This window comes from Sciurus carolinensis, chromosome 3 (assembly GCF_902686445.1).
Source record: "Sciurus carolinensis chromosome 3, mSciCar1.2, whole genome shotgun sequence".
Classification (NCBI taxonomy): Eukaryota; Metazoa; Chordata; class Mammalia; order Rodentia; family Sciuridae; genus Sciurus; species Sciurus carolinensis.
In genome coordinates this window covers 17172445-17199020 of record NC_062215.1, presented here as the reverse complement: position 1 = coordinate 17199020, position 26576 = coordinate 17172445, and the positions used below count along the sequence as shown (strand labels likewise).

The 26576-nt window shown below is 55.1% G+C and overlaps 1 protein-coding gene across 2 annotated transcripts in view; it reads left to right on the top strand.

Moving 5' to 3' along the window:
• The first annotated feature begins 2080 nt into the window (after window positions 1-2080).
• Window positions 2081-26576, top strand: part of Crhr1 (corticotropin releasing hormone receptor 1) — a 44556-nt gene continuing 20060 nt past the window's right edge. For both annotated transcript variants that reach the window (XM_047546280.1, XM_047546279.1), the window contains exons 1-2: window positions 2081-2418; window positions 21157-21244. In XM_047546280.1, the coding sequence (XP_047402236.1) occupies window positions 2386-2418; window positions 21157-21244 (121 nt within the window). In that variant the 5' untranslated portion in view covers window positions 2081-2385. The remainder of the gene's footprint in view (window positions 2419-21156; window positions 21245-26576) is intronic.

Genomic DNA, 26576 nt, shown 5'->3' with positions numbered 1-26576 from the left:
CGAGTCATTAAGCCCTAGAAGGTAGATGTTCTTGCACTCATTTTATAGATGAGAACATTGAGGCACTGTTAAATAATTTAAATAAATTTTCAGGGTTGAACAGCTGGCAAGTGGAAGAATCAAGACGCAAACCCATGCTGCCTGACTCCAGAAACTGCAGACTATCCTGCATTCTGCTGTTTTGTTTTTTTTTTTTTTTTTTTTTTCTCTGCAGTTCTTGGAATTGAACTCAGGGGCGATCTACTACCAAGTTGCACCCCAAGTCATTTATATTTTGTATTCTAAGAATGGTCTCACTAAGTTGCCCAGACTGACCTTGGACTTGAAATACTCCTGCCTCAGTCTCCAGAATCCTGGGATTACAGACATGGGCCACTGTGCCTGGCTCTGCACTGCACTTAATCTTCATTGAGAACAGTAGATTGGCAATCTGGTTGGTATGTCCGTCTCTTCTGGGTTTGAGTGTCCTGAGTCAGAGCACCACTCGGCATGACCAGCACTGGGACCCTAACCTAATTCAGTTTTGCAAGGCTCAGAACTGTGTGCTCCACCTAGAAAATGACACCAGTTTGACTAAGCCAATGTGACCAGCTGGCTTCCGGTCAATGCCCCTCTCACTTCAATGTCCCAAACTCTCTTAGGGCCCAGACCTCCAAGCACTTTGAGCTGGGACTCAAGAAGGGGAGGATTAGGCTTACAACCCATGGGGCTTTGGACAGGTCACACCTCTGTGTGTCTCCATTTCCTCACCAGTAAAATGCGTGTTGGATAACATGACCTTCAGCAATAACTCCAGCTCTAAATAAAGATCACTCAGACCCATGAACACACACTGGTTCTTGCTCAAAGTGCCAAGAAGTGGGTGGAAGGGAGGAGGGGGCGGGCTTGGTAAGACACAGAATCCAGGGCAGCCAGGCTGTGTGATTTCAAAACCAGCTGGCCACCACTCTGGGACCATGCTTCGCCCAAGATGCCTTTGCATATTCTGAGGGCGGCTACCATTGTCCCTGGGAACCCACGCTTTGCGGGGTAGAGTGAAGATTTCCCAGGGTTCCCTCTTGCCCATTTTCAGCTCTGGCTCAGGAGGAAAGAGGGAGAAGGTCAAAAGTTCTGTCCACCTAGAAGAGCTGGAGGAAGCGGGACCTGTTTCTCAGAGCTGGGGAGAGCTGGGTAGCTAGAGAACCAAATCAGACGAAGACCCCAAAGGTCTGGCGGGACGCTGATCTCTACCCTGAGAATTTGGCCGAGAGGGGGCGCTGTGGCCTCCTCCACGCCCTGGCGACTGGATTCCCAGCAGCGTTCCCCGCGTTGCAGCACTTTGCGCGCCCGGCTTTCCCCCGGGCAGCGTCCGGGTGCCTGCTAGTCCTGCACCACACCAACATCTTCCCTTTATCTTGGGGTGCTGCCCCTTGTCTGGACCAAACTGAGCAGGTGCTCAGCTTGTAAAATGAACGAACGAGTATATGAATAAGGGCTTCTTCCGCAGAGCTTTTGTGCCTCAGTAGGCACCGGGCGTGGCAGTGCTAAAGGTGCTGGGGGATCGGACCCAATGTCCCTTGCCCAGCTTAAGTGGGGGCGGCGGTGACCTTCTGACCGGTTGCAAGGCGGGAACTGCCCAAACGCAGTTCCCAGCTTCATCTGGTTTTTGCAGCGGCTTAGCTCAGTCGAGCTCGTCCTATCCCCCACCTCCCAATAGCCTCGCTCTCATAAATCCACCTGAGTCTCCCAGTGTCCCCGAGATCTCTTGGACTCCCCTAGTCCGGATCTCAAGCCGGGCGGGAGGCAGGAGGAGGTAGGAGGCCGGAGGCTGCCTCCTTCTCCCGCCCCCTCCTTCTCCAGCCTGTGCTCCCGGAGCTACGGCGGCCACCACCACTGCCACACACCCCACCAACTGCCGCAAACTAGGGTCCAAGGAAAGGTGGTCAGCGGGGTGGTCAGCTCAGGGAGCCGGTGGGTGGAAGGGCAGGGAACCCAGGAGGCGGAGAGGGAGGAGGGAGCGGAGAGGCGAGGCGCGGAGGAGGGACCGAAGGGGGGCGGAGGGAGAAAGAGGAGGGGACGCGCGCGGCGAGGGGGCGGGGAGCCGAGGCGAGGAGCGGGCGGACCGCGAGGGAGGCGGGCTCCGGGCGGGCGAGAGGCGCCGGCCCGGGCTGAATCGCAAAACGGCGGCCAGACTTGCCCGGGAAGGGCAAGCGAAAGCCCGCCGGGCCGGGCGGGCCGGGCCGGGCTGCGGGATTGAGGAGCGCAAAGCTCGGTACCTCGGTGCCTGGTGGCGACAGAGGAGCCCAGCCGCCCACTCTGCGTCGCCCGAGACCGCAACCGCGGGCGGCCCCCCTGGGATGTCCGAGGGACCCAGGCATCCAGGACGGTAACGGAGCGAGCCCGAGGATGGGACGGCGCCCGCAGCTCCGGCTGGTCAAGGTAAGAGCGAGCCGGTCAGCCGGGAGCGCGGCGCCGCCAGCCCCCGGCCGGCGCGGGACAGGCGTGGGCTGCGGGTGTGGTGGGGGAGGGGCGCTGGGAGCGCAGGGCGCGGGTTCAGGGGAGGCTGGGGCAGCCTAATCCTCCTCCCTGAACCTTGTGGCCAGGTTTGGGTGGGTAGAGGGAGAACTCCGGGGGAAAAAGAAACCTTTGTGGCGAAGCGCCGGGATGTTGACGGAGGAGGGGTCCGCCCACCCGGGGAACCCGCTCTGTGCCCAGAACAGCGTAGACTTTGGGACCAAAGCATGAGTCCACCTCCCACTCCTTCCATGCAGACCCCAGCTCCGGCACTGGAGGATCTGGAGGTGCATATCCCACCTCATCCCAGCACCCTCTTGTCAGCCACCCTGGGTCCTGGTCCTGGGCACTTTTTCCTGCTCCGTCCCTCCGCGAAAGCCCCAAGTCCATCAAGGTAACAGTCGCCTGCGCGACTGGAAGCCCTTGATCCATTTCGCAGCCTCCGATGGTGTCGGTGCGCGGATCGGCGGGGCACCGCAGCCCCGGCGCGCAATGCTGGCTCTCCAGCTCGCCGCGCCGCTTGCTGTTCCGGCGCCGGGAGTTTAGGAAAGTCGCCAGACGGCGAATGCAGCATTCGCGGGATGAAGTTCGGGGGCGGCGAGGGACTGTCCGCGAGTGGTGGAGCCCTGGGAAGGGCAGGGGGTCGACTACCGGGCCCGGTGCTAGTGACTGCCGCCGCTTGCCCGCGCCGAGCACATCCCTGAACGCCTGGGCTTGCTGGGTGCAGACACGTAAGCTGTCAGCGGCCGAGGAGGTGGGCGTGTGGGTGGGTGGGCCTCCGCGCCGCCGCTGGGCAGCTCCGCGGGCAGCTCGCCTGGGGTCGCCTCGCTCGGATCTCGGGACTCTGCGGGGTCGGCGTGGACTGCCTGGGCCACAAACAGAGACATCACGGTGGCTGAGTTCACGGTATTCAAAAGCGACTTATATTCCAAAGACTTGAGTGGATTTGGGGGAGGGTTACGGATTGACAATCTTGTTATCAACCAACTGTACAGTGTACCTGCTCACAAAGCGGTTTGAGTTAAAACCATCAATATTTAAATATTCAGCTTCTGCTGGTTCATCCATTGGGAGAGGCTTTCACCGCCTTCTCTTCTCGCCTAATATTTACAAGTTGTTTTTTAAAATAACTGAGCGTTGGTCTCACGGAACCCACATCACCTCCTCCACGCATTACCTGCAGGATGAACCCTGAGATTACTTTCTAGGTGATGGGGGACACCGTCAAAAGAAGTAGGAAGAAAAACATCCAGGGAGCTTGTATAGATGGCATTGAGTGGGAATATTTTCCAAAGCCTCCTGTGTACAAAGGCTTAGTCTAAATTCACAAATCAGAATTCAGTGTTTTAAATGGATTCTAAGGATTGAACACTGGGTATTTTTTCAAGTTTACATGGAAATAGATACATGTTCTTTCTCAGGCCTTTCTTAGAATTGTGTGCAAATTTCTGTTTAAAATGATCACATTTTCTTAAAAGAAAGTCTCTTTATTTTTATTTTTTCTGGTGTACGTGTTGTTTTCATTAGATGGTGGGTTGTGTGCCTCTTATGTCTGGCCTGATGAAATCAGTAGGTGCTCAATAAATAGGGAATGAATGAGCAGCAATGAGTGAATGGGGTGCTTATGATACATGTACAAATTTCCGGGCATCCATCTAGCTGCTTTGTAAATATTAAGTCATTTAGTCCTGGTAACAGTACTGGAAACTAGGAATTCTACTTGAGGCACAGAGAGGCTAAGTACTTGTTCAAGGTCACAGACCTATGGGTGACTGAGTGGCAGAGCCAGAATTCACACCCAGGCACTCTGATCAAAGGCTTTGTTTTGTTAGCTTTATCAGTAAATATTGTAAGCCCCTTAAATCTCACCCTGAATGTGTGCCAGATGTGAGTGCAGGTAGTTTGGACAGTTTGAATATCTGAATCTAGGGGATTTAGAGTTAATCCAAAATCCAGCTCTGTTCCCAACAAGTCAGCCAGTGTCGGGAAAGGATCCACTCTGGGGCCTTTAGTGTGGGCTTCACGCTGTACTAGTGTGAAGACAGTGGGGGAAAGAATATGTGAGAGATGAGGTGTGTGTGTTCATGGATGAGGAGGAGACAGATGAGATATTGTCCCTACCCCAGGGAGAGACGGCGTGAGCACCTCCCCAGCACCCACCCACCAGCTGCCACTCTTCCTGGGAGAGATCTGTGTTCTGATGACAGGTGACCGAAAGGGGTAGAGAAGGTCAGGCCTAGCTGGGCTCTTAGAGGAGAGTGACTGCCGAGGAGGGAGTGGATTTTATTGCTGTCCTTATTATAAAAGCAATTTAACAGCATTAGGCAAAGTTTGGAAGCCAGGGGGGAAATTATTGTGCCCTCACTCTCCTAATACAGCCGCTGTTATCATTATAGAAATTATCCCAGTGGGTCCTCTTCTCAAGCACAGGTTTGGGCACAGCTGTGGCTATGGGGCAGCCCTCTCGCTGCTGTCAGCCCAAGTCTGTCCCGTGTACTTCCTGAGCCTTCAAAGGGAGATTGTTCCCGCACGTGAGTGGACACGTACTTTGCCATCCTACATGGTCTCACATTTGGGCCATTTCCAGCTTATTTCTTTGCTTAAATACTATGGAGCCCGGCCTCCAAGGGAGGCACTGGCAGGAGGCCTGCGTAATGCAGAAAGGTGCTGGGGGTGTGCCAACTGGCCTGGCAGCAGACTGGGAGCAAAGTTGGGAAGGGGACTGAAAGCAGCCAAGCCATTCTGGTGACATGACCAGCCTGAGGGAGGGACACAACTTGGGTCAGCACAGTGCTCAGGGAGCGAATAGATATGGAAAAGCAGGGCACCGACCCAGAGCCCAGGAGAATGAGCTCAAGTGGAAGAGCCATTTCTCACCCTTGCTAATATTTGGCTCCTTGGAGAGCAGCAGCAGCCAGCTGAGGTCAGCCCCAGAAGGAGCTTGGGGGTCAGAGGTACCCTTTGGCACCACCCATGTGCCCATGATTCTTGCCAAACCCAGGAACCTGAACCCCAGCTGTGGTATGGCCTAGACGGTGGGGTTAGGTGCAGGGCTGAAAATTTCAGCAGCTAAAGGAATGGGAAGACCATTAAGTTGGGAGCCAGCAAGGCCAACTTTGGTTCCAGCTCTGCCTCCAGCTGAATTTAGGTAGGTCATCTTTCCCCTCTGAGCTGAAGTTTCTCTGCAAACAGGAGTTTCGAACAAGACTCCCTGTTCACATCACTCCTGTTCACATCTCTCTGACAGGTCTGTTTCCAAACACCCCTTAGGGCTGTGACCTCCCATGGCAAGAGCCACGGAACAGATTCCATTACCAGCTCTGCCTCCTCCCAGCCAAGGGAACATGGTGTAGGGTACTGGGACCTAAGTGCTCCCTCTGGGCCTCAGCCTCTCCTGCTGTCTTTCATCCCTCTCAGCACTGAACCTGGTGCTGGACCCTGGGACCTTTTAGAAATGAAATCAAGTCAGGCAAGCGAACATGTAGGCAAAGCTTTTATTGGGGCTTCCATTTAGGAAAGGAGCAGCTCTGGAAAGAAGACATCCGGCCGGCTCCCTGAATGGAAGGAGGGGTCCTGCTTTGTTGGTTACTTGCAAGGGCAGGAATGTTCACTGTACTCAACTCAAGCATTTTCCCTGTGCTAAAAGATAAGTCACTGCAGCCGTTGAGAAGAACATATCCAGGGCACTCGGACCTCAACCATGCAGAGCCTACATTGTTTGAGGGTGACACACACTAAGCCCCACAGGTCTGCTGTCAGGCCATGAGCCACAGACAGAAGTTCCTTTGTCTTCTGTCCCCGTGGTGGTCCTTGTCTTGGGCCTAAAGATCCATTGCACACAGTAGGTGTTTAAGAAACTGGACTGGACAGAGGGATTTATTGTTACTTCCTCTGTTTAATATTGTGTAATCGGAGCAAATCCGTCACTGTTCCTGCGGGATACAGGTGTCTTGTCAAAACTGAGAAAGCGGAGAGATGCCTAAACCACCCTAGCAGAAAGCCATCTCTGATGCAGAAGGGAGTAGAACTCCCCCTTAAGCCCACTGTGGTTATTAAAATGAAAACAGAAAGCAGCAAACAACCAGCTCAGCACCCCAGTGATTTGGAGATGCCGGTGAGGGTAGAGTTGCAGCCTTGAAGCTCCTGCCTTTTGCTGGGTCTGGGGAAGGGCAGGTTGGCAGGAGGTGGTCTAGGCCTTTCTCTTTCCTCCTCAGAGAAAAGAGGGCTGGCGTGATGTCCCCCAGCTCTGACTCCTTCCTAGCCATCCACAGGCTCAACAAAAGGGAGGGTGAGCCTATTTGGGACATGAGGCCAAGTGGAGATTTTAGCTGCAGTTTTATAATCAAAGAATGAATTTGTTAAATGATTCCCATCCACTAAGATTCTTGGAAGCCCCTGTCAGCCAAGTACCTACCAGTAATACCATTGAACCCTTTAAAAATATTCCTCTTGCCAGTGGTGTAGGCTTCTAATCCTAGAGACTTGGGAGGCTGAGGCAGGAGGATCACAAGTTTGAGGCTAGCCTCAGCAATTTAGTGAGATCTGTGTCAAATTTTAAAACAAAGGTCTGGGATGTAGCTTAGTGGTCAAACATCCCTAGGTTAAAACCTCAGTACCCAAAAAAGGAGAGACCTGTAGGGAGGCTAATGAAAAACGAGGAGTTCGCTAATGCAAGTGATTATTTTGAAAACAACTAGCTGGAGTCTGTTGGCCACTGATGATTGAGCACTTGTTTTCAGAGTAAGTGGGGTCCGCTCCAACACAGTGGAAAGGCAGGAAGGGAAGGAGGCAGGGGCAGCAGACGTCAGTGCAGACAAGTTCTTCCTTTTCTGTGAAATGGGCATGTTTTGGGAGAGGGGTCCCTGCGCGCAGACCACAGCTCCAAATGCTTTAGCCAAGCATGTTCTTGGCAGCTGCCCACCCAGCACTTATAAAACTGCTTCTGGGATAAAGGAAGATGTTTAGGGTGCTCTTCCCATCCCACCCCCGGCCCTGCTGGTGCAGCCTCCCTCCCGAAGTGGCTGAGAGGTGGGGTTTGTGGAGTGTGCCCCCCACCGCCACCTTCCCACCCCCTCTACCCCCGTACCGGGCCTGTCAGCCTGTTCCCAGCCTCCAGCCAGTCTGGCGGCCCAGGAGAGAAACTAGCCAGACTGGTCCAGCGGCTCTTTCCTGGCTGCAGAAGGAGAGGTGGGGATTGTTCTCAGCTGCCTGTCTACAAGTTTGGAGTCCGCCCACCAGAGTGCTAAGAGGTGTTGGGGCTGTCAGGAGGCATAGTGGGAATCTTGGTTGAGCCTTCAAGTGCTGGGGGTTCAGGGCCTTTAGGAGACCCAGATGTCTTATTGGTCCGTGTCCTGGCAGGTACACAGAGCCAAAGGGTGAAAGAGTGGGACAGCTGGGGCTGCAGCAGTGTCCCGGTGCATGTGTGGGGGGGCTCCCTTTTCAACTTCCCTGTTTTCCTGGCCTCCTTGCCAGGTGTGTTCAGTGGCCTTCCTAGCTCAGCAGAGCCTCAGGTACCAGCCATCGCCAGAGCAGCCCCTTCCACTGTGCAGACAGCTGGTGGGCAGCCTGTGGGCAGAGAGGGAAAGGGGCCCTGGGACGAGGGGTAGGCTGTGCAGGCCAAGAGAAGTCACTGGGCAGGAAGGGACTGGCAGAGGAGAGGCCCAGGGCTTTCTAAGGCACGGTCCTCCCGAGGCTGGGCTCTCAGAAGCAGCAGCCTAGCCTCTGCCCATGGCTTGCTCAGGGTGGACAGTTTTACTCCTACAGATGATGTAGGTCTGCAGACAAACTGACTAACCGGGAGAGGCTCCAGGTGGGACAGAGAAGGAAACCACTGGCTAAAGAGAGAGAGGTAAGAGGAAGGGAAAAAAGACTTGCACGTCTTGGTCATTCTTGCTTTGTCTTTCTTCCCAGCACCCAAGAGAACATGCGCCCTGATTCCTATCCAGAGATTTGCTGGAACCCCTTTCTCTCCATGGAGAGGCTGATGCACTGGTGGAAGGACCTCCCCCCCATTGCCCCAGGGTGGGGCCCCCCACTCTAGCAGCAGAGGACAGAAGCCACAGAGCCTGCTGCCTTTGTGGTCCTCACTGCTCCCTAGTGAGCATCCCCCGTCTGTTTCTTACACACACACACACACACACACACACACACACACACACACACGTCCACTAAGAGTGTGCTACTTCTGCAGTGTTTGCCACACTGTCCCCCCATCTGCCACCCCTCCGAGTCTACTCTGTGGTCGCCAGCTCTCCTCTCAGCATGGTCGGGCGGCTGGGTCGCTCCACAGACTGCTGGCTTCTAATCCCAGGCCTGACCGGTGCCCTGCTGGCCCCTGCCCATTCCCCCAGTGCTGCCCAGCTTCCCTTGGCAGGTGCAACTTTTCCGGAGTGGCTCCCATTGCCCAGTCCACTCTGTGACCCCACTGAGTCCTCTGTGCCACTCTGGAGGTGAAAGGAGCAGACGCTGGAGCCTTGCTCCCCTCACACTGCTCTCCCTCCTGCCCCAGCCTCTCCACAGAGTTTGTGCCTCCCTGCCTTTGACCCTGCTGTCACTCCTGCAGGACTTCTCTCCCCAGCCTCTGCACCAGTTCACACCCAGCAAAGCTTCCTGAACCATCCGCTTCCTCCTCCAGGAAGCCCTTTGGTCTAAGCCACCTCTTTCCTATGTGCCTTTGCCTGTTCCTTGTCTCCACCCCACCAGCTGCCTAAGCTCCAGCTCATGGGGAGCCTGGGCTTTCCAAAGGCATGGGGCCCCCATGGGGGGCTTAAAACTCTGACTAAGCAGACTCTATAAGGACCCCTGATTGCCTGCATCTAGGCCGAGCCCTTGTTCCCATCATCGATTCTGAGCCCCACCCGGGCCAGGAGGTGTCCCTCGAAAAATAAAAAAGCAAACGCAGACTCTGCGTGCTCAGCGTCTAATCCAGAACTGTGCACACAGTAGGTGCACAATATTTACTGAATTTCATGAAGGGTCTCTCTGTGCTCTAGTCCTGGATGAACAGCTGTCTGTGCACCCGGCAGTGCTGTGGTGACAGGAGACACACAGAGGACCGGCTGGACAGACAGGGCCCTCCTCGGCTGCACGTGGGGACGGCCCCAGGGCTCATCCAGCCTTATGCTGCTGGCACCGCGCCTTAGGAGCAGCCCGAGATTCCAGGCCAGCCGTGATCCCCCCGGCCCCCATTACTCTGTGCTTCATGAGGGGCTGTGGGCAGGAGGGGTGACATCACCAGAGGAGACTAGGGGCATTGATACAAAGGGCCAAGAAACTTCTCAGAAGCTGGGGTCTTCAGAGAGAGCTCCAAGGCGCTTCGGTCACCAGGAGGGTTGGTGGCAGCCCAAGGCTCCCTCCCCACCACTGTCCTGCTGCTGCTGGCTGCAGACAGAAGTAGCAGGCAAGCAGGGGTGACCGGAGCACCAGCATTCCTCTCTCCTCCACGGTGTCTTGTCCCTCAGTCCACACCACAGCCCTCCAGCTGCCTACAGGGGGCAGGGGACAGCCTCTGGGGGTCCTTTTTCTCCTAATGGTCAGGCTCATGGACTGACCATGAACGCTCCTGCCAGGCTGTGAAACACGGGGCCCAGGAGTGGCATGTTCCCTAGAGCTGACAGGGCAGAAGTCCTGGGGTTAGAGCCAACTCTACCACTTCCTGGATGGGTGGCCTTGAGCAAGTCGAATAACCTCTCTGGGCTTCTGTCCTCTTTCTGGACCATGATGGAGAAAAAGGGAAGAAATGCCTTTGCAGGGACTTGTCCCCACCGAAGGCCAAAGAGCAGGACCTGCTGCTTGCACTGTCCTCCCCACTCCACTGGGGAGGGGGAGAGTCCCCCTCCCCCACCAGGCCTTCCCTCCTGGGCCAGCGCCACACACTCCTCTGGCTGGAGAGTGGACCTTCCGGCCCGCAGCAGGCCAGCCTGTGGTCCTCCTGCACAGCCGCACGGCAGGACTCACCTCGCAAGCGTGACAGCATCTGAGTTGGTCCAGACCCTGCTCAAGGAGACCAGTTTATTGACAACTTGCTGGGATGTCACAGCAAGGGCAAATTCACATGGAAGTTTCCAAACGCTTACTCAATTTTTGTGCGTATCACCTTGTGGACCAGTAGCAGACAGTTCGCACTTGGCACACCTGACCCGTGGAACTGGTCCTGACTGCCCTTTCAGAAGCCCTGATCCGAAGCCCTGCTTAGGGACCAGAATTAACTGCCCGAATCCCTGATTCACTCTCCATGAGTCTGGTCCTCGGCCACGTCCTTTGCACCTGTCTACCTTGGTTGTAGGGACTTGAGTGATCCGGTGGCTGTAGCGGCTGAAGCTGGGCTGACTGAAATGGAAGAGCCCATGGCAGGGAAGGAGGACTCTCTTTGGTTTGTGCAGAATCCCCCCTTGATGGCGGGGTCTGGGTGAGACGACTCCTCATTCTCTCTCTGTGACCCTCACCTGTCACAAAGGTAGGGGGAGGACTGGCAGCATTCGGAGGGTCACAGGGCCCTCGTGAAGCCAGGGAAGCCTCTCCTCTGGGGCAGGCTCCCCTAAAGCTCCAAGGACCCAGTCCTGCACAGGTTCTGCCTCTTGTCCCCAGGTTTGCCCACGTCAGCTGTCCCCTCCAAGATGCTGGCTGACTTTAGGGAGGGGCTGCCCACACCCTGCCCGTGCTCCTGACCCCCCAGCTTTGGCTGTGTCCCCAGGCAGATCTTCTCGCCCCTTCCTGGTCTCCCATGCACACCCTGCCCTGGAGACTTTGACCAGGCAGGACCTCCTCTCTGACCAGGAAGAGTCCCTCCACTGTCCCCTGCCCTCAGACTGAGCCAGGCGGTGAGGAATGGCTGGTCCAAAGTCCTGCAGCGCACTTGCAGGTAGAGAGCAGCCCAGGGCCTCTTGAGGGCTTCTTATTCTTTCATTCTTTCTGAGGTCTCCCCAGATGTCTTCCTTCCTCCCTGAATGATGGGCAAGCAGGCCAGTGGCTTCAGAGCTTTGCGCCCTCCCCGGGTGCATGATCCCCAGCATCAGCACTACTGACGTGCGGGGCCAGGTAGCCTTTTTGGGGGGAGGGGTGCTGTGCATCATAGGATGTTTAGAGCACCCCTGGCCTCTAGCCACTAAATGCCAGTACCCACCCCCATTCATAGCCACCAAGGGTGTCTCTAGACACTCACGCCCAGTGTTCTCAGGGGGACAAAATGACCTCTGGTTGAGTCTCACGGAGCTAGTTCGGCCATCCTCAGTTCTGGCATCATTTCATAATCCTCCAGACAGCATTAAAAAATATGAGGATTCCTGAGTCCCCTGGGCCTGCGGACCTGAAATCTCTGGGGTGGGGGCTGAGAAATGGAATCTTCTTTTTTCTTGGTCAGATGCCGAGTACTGTCTGGAAATTTCTACGTTCGTCTGACTCACACTTACAGGCAAAGGATGAGGCCCCTGCCTGTCCCACGAGCGTTCTCACACTTGCCCTCCGTCTCTCTGCTCAGCCGTCTCTGAGTCAGCAGCCCCTTTAACTCCCTGTCCAGGTGTGGAAAGGAAAAACAGCCACAGAGCCTTCAGCTCTCAGTCAGCTTCCCAGAGGCGGACGGACTCCCTCTTCCTGGCTCTCTCTCTTTTGAAATGCCACTCCTTCCAGGACGTCCTCCTCCCGCCAGGCCACAGTCCCCCCGCTTTACACTTGGCGGAGCAGCCTAGTCGAGAACCCCGGCTGACAGCCTGCCTGGCTGGTGTCTCCACAGCTGTCCTGACACCTCAGCTCTATGTCCCAACCCCTCAGGGGAGGTTTCCCAGAGTGGGAGCCACTCATGGGTCAGAGCTGTGCAGCTTCCAGCGGGAGGACCTTCAGCTCCCTAGCCCTTCCCGAGCCCCCCTGCTGACAGGGTCTGCCTAGTGTCCACCCCTCAATTCCCACCGCCAGCTCTCAGGGAGCCAGGATGTAGCCAGGAGCCAGAGGTCAAGAGGCAAAGGAAGCCCATACCCACCTGATCCAAGTTGTGAAGAGGTGACCGTGGGGAGGGGAAGGAAAGCAATGGGGACTGCAGAGAAGCAGGTTGTCCTGCAAACCCCAGGCCCTCCAGTTACCATGGGAACAACCGGGGCCCAGTTACCATGTCCGTGCACATGGTTTGTCATCTGTACAGTGGGCAGATGCTAAAAGATCCAACTTGGAGGGACTGCGAGGATTAGAGAAAATTCACAGGCTCTGTTACCGGGCAGGTAGGAGGGAGGGAGGAAGAAGAGTGGAGGTAGGAGGGGGAGAGAGGAGGTGGGTGGAGGAGAGGCAGGGAGGCCCAGAACGCAGGGACTGCCAAGGGCGAAGGGAGTGACCACAGGAGAGGCCGAGAAGGAGGCCAGATGGGGCTGGTGGTGACTGTGTGCCCTCATGGAGCGGGTGGTGTGCCCCATTTTAGTGGGTGGCCGCCAGCTCCTGGGAACCCACTGGTGATGGAAAGTGGCTGTTCATGCCCTGGGTGGCCCATCAAGGAGCATTTGGGGGCAGAGGGCTGAGTCAGAAAAGAATCAGCTTGTCACGGGACGGAGGTGACTTCTGTGGCACTCAGCACACACTCAGCTTCAATCTCTCTGAGCGCTTGGCGGTGTGAATGTTTTTTTCCTATGAGCCCATTTGTGGATGGGGAAACCGAGGCAGGGAGAAGTTAAGTGATCTGCCCAACCCCACACGGGTAGGAAGAGGCAATTAAAAGATTCCAGTGTGGATCTCTCTGGCCCCAAGGTGAGAGGGCTGAAGCTCTGCTGTCCTGTGAGTGCTGAGGCCAGGGCATATTCAGACCTGGAAAAGAATCCTGGGGACAGACACAAGGAAGGGTGGAGGAGCGCCTCACCACAATCCCAGAGCCAGTTTGTCAGAGTCGGAACAGGACCTGCCCTCCCTGCCCTAGAACACCTTCCTTCGGCACATCTCCTGGAGGCCAAGGTGGGGAGCCACGCACAAATCAAAACCCCCCAAGGAACCCGTGCAGTGGCACACGCCTGTCATCCCAGCAGCTTGGGAGGCTGAGGCAGAAGGATCGTGAGTTCAAGGCCAGTCTCAGCAACTTAGCGAGGTGCTAAGCAACTCAGTGAGGCCCTGTCTCTAAATAAAATACAAAAGTGGGCTGGGATGTGGCTCGGTGGTCGAGTGCCCCTGAGCTCAATGCCCAGCACCCTCCCAACCCCCCAAAAAAAAATCTAGAGGAGGAGGGAGCTCCTTCTGGGCAGGAGGAAAAGAGGAAAAGGAAATGAACATCAAAATGTCCTGTGGGGAATATGCATAATTATAATGCACCAGTAAAAAATATGGGAAAAAAGACCCCCCCAAAAAAATTAATTTTAAAAACTGCCCATGTGGGACTCCATGGTCTAAGGGGTAGAGAACAAAAGGCCATCTGTTCATTCAGTCATTTACTCATTCACTGACCCTTAGGAGGGTCAGGTCCCTCTGAGGGCACAGAAATAGGCAGACACAGATCTGCCCTCGGGAGCCATAACTCCAGCGGACACGCTCCTGGCACCTCGGGCAGCCTGTGTGAACTCCAGAGCTGGGGTCAGGCCGCCCCTGCCCCTGGGGTGGGTGAAGTAGGTGGTCCAGCCCTAAGGGACAGGAGTGGGCAGCAGCAGGGATGGAGACCAGGGCCCGGGGAGAAGGCCTGGAGCCGGGGAACGCCCAGGCACACCCCTCCCTTCACGGTAGGCAGGAGGTTTTCCCTTCCATTTTTTCTCTTCTCTACAACAGCAATTTAAGTTAATTAAATGTAACAATAAATTATTTCTTGCCTGCCTGGCATAACCTTTCACTGCTCATGCATTTTGGGGGAAGGAACAGGCTCTTTGACTTGGGGTGGGGACAGGTCGTGGCTGTCACAAAAGGACCTGGGAAGTGACGAGGAGAAGGGGCTACTTTGGGGACAAAAGTCTTACACAGTCAGGAGGGCTGAGAAGGGCCAGGTGGCTTCACTGCCCACTGTGCCTAGCCAGTTTTACCCTGGCTGGTCTTTGGGCACCTCTGTATGAATAAAAAAAGGCACCCCGAGGTCTCAGTCCCGCCATGCGGTGCACAGCTGCGCTCCTGCCGGCTCACCCCTCTGGCACTCTGCGCTGTGCAGACTGCAGCGGCAGGCGGGCCCTTCCCTCCTCGGGTTTGATGGGTTCCTGACTGCAGGTCTATCCCTCGGAGACCTGGACAGGTTATGAAGAGTCGATTGCACATTTCATTTCTGCAAACCAGACTCTGGGTTTTAAATGCAACAGGGGAGACAGCTTTGTAAAGAAGCCGTGATTTACAACCGCTGACAGCTTCTCTCTTGCACGGCTAGATGTGCTGCTCTTGGCTTCGCTTGAAAGCAGGCTACCCAACTCAGCGCCCAGCAGGATGGCCAGAATGGCCAAGGCCCAGGACCTGGGAACTTGACCAGCAGGTGGCAGTGTGGGCTGGGGGGAGCTTGCCTCTAGGGGAGCCACCGAGGAGGATTGTGATCTTGGCCACACTGGGGGGATCCCTGAGTCTGGGTCCCCACATTCTCTCACATCAAGGAAGGCAGCAATTCCCAGCTCCATCCCCAATTTACTAAGCAGAGACTTGGGGCTGTCCCTCTCCCTCTCCAGGCCTCAGTTACCTCCCTACCAGTGACTCCATCCGTGAGCTCCAGTAGTGTGCTGGCACCTCAGGCCTATGCACCCAGCTCGGCCCAGTGTCTGAGAGCCCAGCCCCGCCCCCACCCAGCTCAGGGCCCTCCTGTGCACAGGAGGCCTTCTCTTTCTGACAGTCCATGGCTACCCTGCCCACCCTCGGGCTCCCCTCCTCCGGAAGCCCATGCTCCCCTGCACTCACTCTGTGTGTGTGTGTGTCCTCGTGTGAGTCTCTGTGCATTGTCCTTGTCCTTCTCTGCCTCTCTGAATTTCTTTCCCTTTTTCCAAACCACGTACCTAGTGAGCCCTGGATTCCTTGAATGTAGAATCCCGGTCCTGCAGGGAGCTGGGGAGATCGCCAAATCTGGTGGCTTTAAAAACAAACAACCAACTTTCCTTTTAAGCTGAAAACCCCTCCCAAAGGCAGCAGAGGTCAGCCTCTGGCACCCTGGAGGTGATAATGACCTTGCTGACACTTACTGGGGAGTTTGAATTTCAGGAGCATCTCTTTCCTCTGCCTGGCGGAGTGGGGTGGGGATTGAGGCTCCATTGTCCCTGCCTCACAGAAGAGGAGGTGGAGTCTCAAGGGCCAGGTGACTCACCCAGAGTCACACCGTAGGGTGGTGGGACTGGGCCCAGAGGGGAGGAATTGCAGAGAGTCATTCCAGCACTGTGGCCGCTGCGATTCTGTCAGGCCAGCTCTGTCCTGCCCCAGAGGGCTTTGGGGTCCTGCCCAGCTGAGCCTGGGAGCTCATTGTGAAAGGGGAGGGAAGGCAGGCCCTTCTCCTCGTTGCTCAGGGACTTTCAGGAGGTGGGAGGGCAGCCCCAGCTGCCTTGCGGCCTCCCCTCCTCCCTTCCTCCCTCCCTCTGGTGTGCCTTCAGGACCCTCCCCAAAAGGTTAATCACCGAATTATCCCATCAAAGGAAATTGCTCTTTTTCGCCTTAAAGACCAAACTAAGCTTCAGCTACGTAGTTATTTATGGTCTCTAATAAGCATTTTCCGGGTGTGATTAACCTTTATGCCAAAGTCACGCTGGGAATTGGGATGGCAGCTTCAATTCCGTGTGGCCTGGGGTGGGGTGGGGCGTGGGCAGCAGCTGAAGAGGCAGCTGTAAGGCTCAGTGCAGCCACCCACCCCTGCTGGGCTTCTGTGCCACTTCCCTCTCCCAGGTGCCTCTCTCCTGTCTGTGCCTTGTGCCGATGGGGACCTGGCCAGGCCAGAGCACCAGCCCCCGGCTTCATTCATCTACTCCAAGGGCAGACGTGGATCAGATGCCAGATCCCAGTCCCTGCTCGCTGCTCAGAGCAGCTGTGACTCTCAGCACTTCAGGGAATCCAGCTGTAAAATAGGGGGCATGGGACCTTGTCTGCTTTCTGCAGCCCAGTGCCGCATTCGTGTCAGGTCCCCACAGTGTCCTCAGACAGTCATTTTAGGTGAAGCTGTCTTTGAGCGACAGTAGGCCCTTGTCTGTCTCGGATTTAACCTTCAAGATTTGGAGAGATTAGGTCTGAGGAGGCTGAGGCAGGAGGATTGCCCAGCTTGAGGTCAGCCTCATCATCTTAGTAAAACCCTCAGCAATTTAGTGAGACCCTGTTTCAAAATTTAAAATGTGGGGAGGGTTGGGGTAGAATGTCCCTGGGTTCAATTCCCAGTACCAAAGTCGGGGGGAAGGGCTTGGAGAGATTTAAAATAAGAAGTTTTATTTGGGGCTGCCAGGCTGGGGTGCAGAGTGGGAAATTAGCTAGAGAGTGGATCTAGTGCTCTGCCAGCTTCACGTTCTCAGTTCCATTTTGGTTTCTCTGCTAGTTGGAAAATGGCAAATCTCATGAAGTGCTGAAAACTTGGGTTGTCAAAAACGATTCTGGAAAGACAGCCAGTAGCTAGGGCTCATGGTGGAGGGGAGAAGCCAGCCAGGAGGGGGTCCCAGCAAGTGTTAGTTCTTAGGCCCGAAGCACTTTGTCTTGAGCTAAGAGAGGGTGGCATGTCCAGTTCGGTGGGGGCCTGGACCTCAGATGGAACCCATTCAACTTGTGTTGCAGCCATAGCTCTTGCTGATTTGGGGGTGTTAGACCTTGCTGAGAAGTAGAGGAAGTGATGAACCTCCCCAGGAAACAGGTTCTATTGCACACACCATTCCGCTTTTAATTCCAGGGCACTCACACTCCCTCCCCCATTGTGTTTGTGGACCCCAGATTCTCCGTTTTGAGAGGAAACAAACAATACCCCCGAAACTTTTGGGGTCCATTCCCACCAGCACAGTAGTTGCCTGTTAATGGGGAAAGAAAATAGTACTGTCATTGAAGAGGAGAGCAGCAGCTGGTGGAGAAAACACACAGGAAAACTGCACTTCCCATGGAAGTGATTCAGGAAGAAGCCAGAAGCGTCACAAGCCTTCCGCACGCAGGACAAGAGGGAACGCAGGCAGAGGTTCTGCTCCAGAGTTGACCTTTCCAGAGAGGAAGGGTTGGTCTGAGAATTTTAAGGAGCATCTTCCTTTGCATAATGCATCGAGGGTCCTCACTAGGCAGGACATGGCTTGGTAACCTGCACCTTCAAGGAGACAGCGTCAGGGCGATAGGCAGCCAGGGGCCCTCGGGTCCTTTGCTCTGTGGCATTTGGTTTGATTTTATGATGATTCTGGGATTGCTTGCTCTTCTGTAAACCGCAGGATGTTAGCATGCAAGAATAAGAACGTACGCCTATACATTTGCCATCTAATTAGAGCCGTGGGCCAGGGGTGCTTGGTACTGAGGTGGCTCTGATATATTCAGGACTGGTCCAAGGCCTCCATCTGTGAGCCTCCTGAGCATACGGCCCAGCTCATGCTTTGGGGACAAGAGGCACATTGAAGGGGTAACCGAGTCACTTTGCTTTGGAGGCTTGGGGAGGGGCCCTTTTGAGGAATGCACAGTTCACAAGGGGCAGGGGCAGCTGGAGAGGGGTCACCAACTGCAGGCACAAGGAGGGGTTGGTGTGCAGGGGAAGTGACACGTGCTGGGAATAGATGGCGACGTGCCTTCAAGGGGGAACTGAAGGCAGAAGCAGGAAGCAGGGTCTGGAGACGGGATGGATGGTGGGGGCATGACCGCAGCCAGGCTGATTTTCCAGTGGGTGTTTCCAGTTTTCTCTGATTTGTCTGTGACTCAGCTGAGTGCGTCTGTGCAGGTGATGCAGGCATCATGGGAACTGTGAGGCCGGGAAGGTAGAGTTTCCTAGTCACCTTCTAGAAGAAGCCCCTGGCCATAGCAGCTGGTCTGCTCATCCCTGGGGACAGAGCAGAGCCTGGACCCCCGCTGAGTGCTGAGCAGGCAGAGCAGGTTTGTCTCTGCTTCCCGGCAGGAGCCACTTGGAAAATGAGGAATCTCTCTACCTCTCCGCTGACTGCAAAGTTTAATTACTGATTAATAAAGTGTCGGAAGTTCCTTGGGGCCGGAGAGATGAACGGGTCTCTTCCCATCCCTGTGGAGGCCCGGCAGCCAGTTAGCTGACCCCAGGCCATTCCGTGAGGGTCCCTCGTGCTGGGCACAGGATGGCCGGCAAGACCAGGGCCGCTTGGGAGCCTGACACTTGGTGCAGTAAGAACGGAGGACAGAAGGAGTAAACAAGGCCCACCAAGCACTCAGGTTGACCCTGAAGGGACAACCTGACCCTGTGCACCGTTAGGGTCAAGGGGAGCTTCCTGCGGGGGAGGCAGGAGGAGGATGGGCGCTGACCAGAAGTGGAAATGCTCCATGACACCTGCGAGGGAGGACTGTAGGGCCTGGCGGTGTCACTGGGACAGGAAGGGGAGAGAAGTGGTGCCCGCGAGGGCGAGGAGGTCCTGGGGGAGGCGGGAGGACATTCCCGGCAGGTGAGCATAGAAAGTCGGCCCCTAGAAAAAGACAGACAGAACTGGATTCAGCTCAGCAAGGGACAAATGAAAGAAAGTGGAATTAAAGTTTGCCTTTATGGACTGAGGGAAGGCCCTGAGGTCCAGAGAGGGTGAGCAGGGCCAGGGGTCCAGGGGGAGAGGGCCTGGGCAGCCGTGGGTGGAGCAATGGGTGGGTGGAGAACAGCTTGGGAGGGTTTGTGACCGAGTGCCGAGGGTGCATCCGGTGAGGCATTCTCCAGAGTCAGGCGATGCCAAAAGCCTCTGTAATCACCATAAATAACATTGTGATACTATTACCAATTCTTCCCTTTGCCCCACGTTCCAATATAACCCAGTACTGTTACTGAGCCTGTGATTTTAAACACAATTTTTAATGTTTTGTTCATCATGGATTTTTTTGTTGCATTAATTTAGATTGTTTAAAAATATTGGGCTGTAGCTCAGAGGTAGAATGCTTGCCTGGGATGCACAAGTCCTTGGGTTCTATCCCCGGCACTGCCAAAAATAAAAAACTGCGTTAAACATGACATATCCTGACTACTGAGGTTTTTGTTGTTGTTGTTCTAATTAATTAAATATGACAATAGAATGCACTTTGACACCCCTTAAATTTTGCACCCACTTCACCCCAGTCCAGGGGGCGCCCCTCGTGAGGACTGCATGCTGCTGGAGAGCACCACCTCCCAGACCCTGGCTAGACTAGCAGAGGGGTCACCCCCGCCCCATCCCGTGTTCCTGCTGCGGAATCCCAGGGCGGGCTCCCGAGTCTGGCCCTGAGTTCAGCAGTGAGCTTTGCAGCAGGTGCAGAAATGGGCTGGGCCTGAGACCTCTGGACAGAGGGAGGGCCCTAGAAAATAGAGCAGAGGAGCGGAGCCGGCTGGTGAGGAGGAGAGCAGTCCCAGGCTCACGTCCTGCCTGGAAGCTCTGCTGGTCACTGTGTCTGGGACCCACAGCCACCCCGCTACAAAGCTCCCCACCACACTCACGATGCTTTTTCCCCTTGTTCTCTCTGCAGTAGTGGGGGTGAAACCCAAGGCTTCGCACATGCCAGGCAAGCGCTCTACCACTGAGCTACACCCCCAGCCCTTTTATTTTGAGATAGAGTCTCACAAAGTTGCCCAGGCTGACCTTGAACTTTTGCTATTCCTGCCTGAGCCTCCTGAGTAGCTAGGATGACAGGTGTGCACCACCACTCCAACTTAACCCCTTGAAGTGAAACCCCAGGAGAAACAACTAACTGAATATATACCATGAAGTTCAAGTCATCAATATGTTCTTACTGAGAGCCTGTTAAATACTAGAAATCCAATATCTTTCATTAATTTGTTCAACAACGTGAGTACAGTAAACAAAACAAAAGCCTTTCTCTCAAGGAGCATGGGCACTATTTAAAAGCCTGAGACGGGGATGGGTCTACTCAATTTCACAGATGAGACACTGAAGCACAGAGAGGTCAAGTAACCTGCCTATGGTAACACAGTGAAACTGAGGCTGGATGCCAGGCCTATAGAGACTAAATCTGTAGGGAGCACGACCTCTGGGAAGGGTCTGCAGTGGTTGCCTGTGGTTTAAGGAGGGCAGCCCTCCAGTTATGGGCCCATGCCCCTCCCCTTCCAGCTAGGCTAAAATTCTGGAATCAGAGTGGAGCCTTAGGAGAGGTTAAAGAGCAGAGGTTCTCCTCGAACAGGGCTGCCGCCTTTCAGCGTGTTCATCCCTTCACCTCTCTGCACCATTTGTAGTGACTGGCAATAAGCCAGGTGGGAAGCAGAACCAGGAAGCAGCTCATTAAATAAGAGGTCAGCAGCGCCTTTGCTCTGGAGCCAGAGAGGTGTGCTAACGAGGGTCTGTGAGCCCATGGAGCCCATCAGGCACGTGGGAGGGTGTGTGTGTGTACATGCCTGGGATCCACGGTGATTGAGGTGGCTTCCTCCAGCAGAGCCTCTGTGCTAGGAAGTCAGGCTGCTTCTCTTACCACCCTCTGTTCCAGGCCCACTGTGAGCAGGGCACCTCCAGACCTTCCAGACCAAGAGGATGCAAGGGAGGAGGGCCAGGAGACTAGGGGTGGGGGCTGGGAAGAACCTGGATATAGGAGGCGGAAAGGAGAGAGACAGGAAGCAGCAGGCAGGCTGATCATGGCACCCACCTGACTGTGTCCTTCACCCCCCTGTGCCTGCAGGCCCTTCTCCTCCTGGGGCTGAACCCTGTCTCCACCTCCCTCCAGGACCAGAACTGTGAGAACCTGTCCCTGGCCAGCAACATCTCTGGTGAGTCCCCCACCCTCTTCTGCAAGATGCAAGGTCAATACAGTGTTCCCCGCCCAAGGTCTGCGCACAGAGCCATGCCTGGGAGCAGAGACAGCAGAGAGATTTCTCCTCCGGGACTCTGAGCACATCAGAGGAGGATGCTGAAGCTGGGTGTCCGGTTGGTAGGAAAGAGAACTAGCAAGTCAGCCCCCTCTGCCATAGGCAAGTACTGCAAGTAGTCACCTCCCTGCCTTAGGGTGGGCCACATGAGAGGGTGTCCCAGCCCCTGCTGCCAGGCTGTGACTCGGGGACATCAGATGAGGGAGGAAGGCTGCTGCTTCCTGCTGCTAAAAGTGCCTAGAGTCTCCCGCCACGTGCTGCTGACCCTGCTCCAGGCACAACTCAAGGAATTTGAGACATGTTAACCCAGTGTGCCCAGTGACCTTCTGAGGTGGCTGCTGTTATCCTCATGTGACAAACAAAGAAACTGAGGCACAGAGACGGCACCAGTTAGTGCCGGAGCCCGAGTTGAGCAGGTAGCCAGGCTTCTGGACGCACTCTGAAACACGGAGCTTTAGACCCCCAACAGAAAATGCTGTATAATGCAAATGATGCTCATGCGCAACTTAGCTGCTTACCAGGGGCTGTTGGACTACTAGCTTATTTCATCCTCACAAGAGTTGAAAACCTGACCTTCATCCAGAAGGGGAAACTGAGGTGGGAAATAGTTTCTTAACTCTCCCAGGACCTCACTGTCAGTGGCTGGGACCCAAATCAAGGTCTTTGGGCTCCAGAGGCCATGCCTTTTCTAACTGTGGGCATCATCCTGGGGATGGCTACTGCCAGGCTGCTGAGGGTCCTTGGGAGGTTCACTGTCCCATGGTGATTTAGTTTGCTCTTCTAGGCTTTCCTTGATTCATTAACTGAGCCCCTACTCTGCAGCGGGCCCATGCAAGGTGGCCGGGGAGCTCACAGTCTCCAAGTCCGCGAGTGTTTTAAGGCGGAGTGGGAGACATGTGCTGGCAGAGAAGCGGACTGGAGTGTGTGTGCAGAGGTCAGGAGGCATCAGTTTCTGCAGCTGCGCCTGCAGGGACAGGAGGCTTCTGCAACCCAGAGCAGCTGTCACCTGGCCTGCTGTTCCTTCACCAGCCAGGGCGGGGGGAGAGGAGTGAGTACTGTGTGCGGACAAGGCAGACTGACTTCCTGTGCTGGTGATAGCGAGGGCTCAGTCATGTCCTGGCTAGGAGTAGGGGGACGGGTAACCACAGGGACAAGCATGTCCTTAACTCCTTTGAGCCTGGCTTTGCCTGATTGTAAAGGGCGGGATGACTCCGGCCTCAAGGGCCTGTCACGAGTCAACTGCACTGAGTCTGTGGCTCTGTTTTTGCAGAGTACCAGGCCACTACTGGGTATGATCACGGTTGCCTGCGTCAGCTGGCTTTTAGAAGTGTTCTCTGTATAGCTGGAAAGAAGGGAAGGTCCCTGCCACCAACTGCTCGTGTCAGTGGAGGTGGCACGAAGGCAGGACAGGGATGGGGTGAGTCCAAGCAGCCTTCCTAAAGGAGGGGGTTTCAAGGTGAGTCTTGAGAGAGATTCTGAGGGCTGGCAAAGAGCCCGTGCCCTGAGCCAAAGCAAGGGTGCGCCAAGGACAGGTGGGCTTGGTGGAGAGACCAGGGTGGGATGAGCATTAACCCTGGGGAGGCGCTGGGAGCCCAGCATCAGGCCGCGAAACTGCAGAGCTGGGCTGTGGGGATGGGAGACTGGCGCCCAGCCAGGCCGGATTTCTAGCAAAGAGAGGTGGGGAGGGAGGAGGCGCAGGGAAGTGCCTGGGTACCAGGTCAGGCTCCATTAACTTGCTTGTTGTGTTCAAGAGGAGTGACATCCCCGAGCCCGCGAGGTGTCACCTGTCCTTGGCAGCGGCGGGCCTTGATGAATGGCATTCATTCCCTGGTGATCTGTACCGGGTGCCCCCACCCCTGGCACAGCCTGCCTGGTTTCATGGTATGCCATCCCTCACCCTCCAAACAGCCTCTGGTAACGGGCCATTTGTCGTATGATGCCGAGACCTACCCAGACCGACCGGCATTGGTAGAGACAGATGGTGAGGGTGGGGCCAAGGGGCTGGGACAGATGGAGGGGCGTCTGGCTGGGGCAGCTGGCACGGAGCCAGGACCTTTGGGGGGCCTCTCACATGCTTCATGCCAGGAGCAGGGAGAGGCTGGTCCCCAGGGCTGAGGCCCATTGTGTGGCCATCACAGACTTGGCGACTCCTAAAATCATGGCATGGGTTTGACAATGCCAGAAAGTGATAAAATGAACAAGTGACAACATCACAGACAAATGGAGTCAGGATTGACAAGGCCCTGGGATCATCAGTTCCCGTTTCTGGCCTTAAGGTAGTGAATGATAATAATAATGAATAATAGTTACTTAGTGCCCACTGTGTGTTGGACCTGATTCTAAGTGCTTAATATCATTCAGTCACCCACAAAAATATAGTCAGGAAAATTTTTACCCAGATTTTACAGAAGAGGAAACTAAGGTCCAGAGAGATCAAACAACTTGCCTGAAAACACATAGTTACTAAGCACTGACAACAAGATTTGAGCCAAATGGGTCTGATCTCAGACTTAACCACCAGTACCACATGTGGCCACTCAGAGGTCCATGGTGCTCAGGGTCCAGTGTAGTCAGCCATCTGGGGGTGCAGGGGCACTGCTGAAGTTTCCCATACCAATCCTGGGTTGCACACGGCCCCAGTTTTTTCTTAGCATCTACTATGTCTGGCACTATACTAGGTGTTGGAAATGCAGAAACTAAGAATGGACAAACCCCCAAGCCAGGAGGGTCTGTGGACTCCTGTCCACTTGTTCCTATGCATCACACACCCTACCAAGCATCTTTCTTCGCTGCCCAACCAAAGAGGAGGCAGCTCAACCAGGAGGTGGCCAAGCAAATACCAGGCAGGCTTTACCTGCCCTCTGCTCCCCTCTCCATGCTGTGTCACCCAGACAGAGCTTCTGCCTAAGCGTCCCAGAGGTACATTCCTCTGAATGTGTTTCAGAGACTGCTCTAGCCCCCTGGCAGCTGCCACTCCAGACAGCCTTTAAACCCAGCCTCCCCTGGGGTTAAGCCAGACAAGGGCATTGGTTTCCCAACTTCAGGGATGCTGCCAAGAACCCATGCATCTTGTGATTCATCCAGAGGTCCCTGACCCGAGACCCCCCCCATAACCAAGACAGGAGCCAGGTTCCAATTGCCTTCTGAAGTCATCTAACGCAAAAGGATTCAATGAGCACATTTGGGCCCTAAGCCTTATGGGAAGGGAACTGTGTAACCAACCTGGCAAAAGAAACAGGGCCCAACTGTGCACATGCCACCTTCAAAGGGGCCTTCTCAATTCTTGTGTGAATGAGGGTGTGAGCCACCCAGTGATAAGAAAGTCAACACCTTGGACACAGTAAGCACACTTCCTGCTCCCTCTGTCCCAGGTATGCTTCCTCCCTCACTTCCTTTAGGTTTGCAGTTAAATGCTATTATTTTACAGAAATGCTAAATTAAAACAGCACAGTCAGTATCTTTCTATACCGCTTAGTTTTTCTTCAAAGTATTTCTCATTGGTTAACGTATGTGTTTGTTTGCTTAATGTCTCCCCCAAGTAGGATGCAAGTTCCATGAGGGCAGGGCATTTATTTTATTCATAACTTTACCTCCGGCCCCTATTACATCAAGTGTTCTGAAAGTATTTCCTGAATATTCTCTTCCATCCATACCTCAACTGACCAGGAGGGGCGCTGTTAGCAGGAGCTGCAGGCGGAGTTGGCTTCTTGCGCAGCTCACCTTTGCGCTGCGGCTGGCGAGTGGGCTCAGCTAGCTTCAAGGCTGGCTTACTCTGGGTCAAACTGCCCCTCACCCCAGAATAATGATGTCCAGGTGTAAGACTACCCCCAGGAGGGCAGAAGAGGCCGGGCATTTGTGACAGTGGAACCTAGAGGGGATATTGGCCCAAGAATCCAAGTCCAACAGTCCTGATTTGAGGTCCTTTTTATGGTCACAGCCTGGTGACAGGGAGACTTCCTTCCTGCCTTCCCCCTTGCCAGCTAGTAGATGGACACCCTCCCTATCTTCTGAAATTATCTTTCTATCTGCCTCCGTTTCCTGGCTCTCCCTCTCTTATCCTTAGTGTCTTTTTGACTCTATTCTCCTCTTCTCCCCCTCCTCTCTCTCTCCATCCCTCCCTCTCCCCTTCCACCCCACTCGGCTTCCTCCCTCCCCATCCCTCTCTTCTCCTCCTCGGAGAGTGCCTGGGTAGATTGAAGGAGTGTCCTGGATTTCCTAATGTAAAGCGCCCTTCACAGTGCCTGGTATACAGGAGTGTTAAACAAATGTTTGTTCCCCGGCCCCAAGTCTATTACACCAGTCCGCTAAGGGACCCCCGCTCTCCTCCTTCCGAGATGCGGTGTCCTCAGGGCGGTGAGCTGAGATCGTGTATTTGCCAGTTGTGGGACTGCGCCCGGGTGCACAGTGCCCGAGGCCCTCTCTTGCTGCCTGCTCCCTGCCTTTCACCTCTGGGTCCCCTCACCTTCTTCCACGTTTCCTTTACTCCCTGTTCTCTCGCTGCCTCTGCCTCCTGTTCTTTAAAACCACAGGGCCAAACCGCTAGTTCAGCGGCTCTTTCCGCGGCTGGGCCACGAAGCTCCGCCCCACGCGGCTGACCACGCCCCCTATGCTACACCCTTCCCTGGACCAAGTTCAGCCAGCCCGGGTTCCTGCGCCCGGGTGCTGGTCTGACTCTGGAGGAAGGGACGTCTTTGTCGCCCGACCCCTTGCATTTGGCTTCCTTCTCCGCCCCTGCAGCCTTCCTCCCTCTCTGTCTCGCACACAGACTTTCCCTCCATCCAGGATTTTCTGGGCTCTTCATGCAGAGGCCCCAGGTGCCACTTCCGTGCAGTCTTCAGTGAGAGACTGGGGTGCGGGGCTGGGACAGGAGCGCAGGCCCAGGGAGGGCAGATTCTGCTCTGTGAGAGTGTGCCATATGTGACATCCCTTTTCATGTTACCAGTGCCCAGCTCAGGAGATATGTGAACGAACGAATGAATGAGCAACCTATGAGAAGGGAGCAATGGCGTCATTAGCACCTGGAGCGTGCCTAGCGCCCAGTCAGCCCTAAATGCTCCCTTCCCTGTCACCACCTTGACTGCGGTGCCCACACACACTTTATCGCCATACAATATGGTGCGACTGAAAGAATGCTCAATTTAGAATCAAAAACATCAGACTGTGAATCTTGATTCTTTTATACTTTGACTTGCGTGACCTTGGACAAGTCACTTAACATCCCTGGGACTCCATT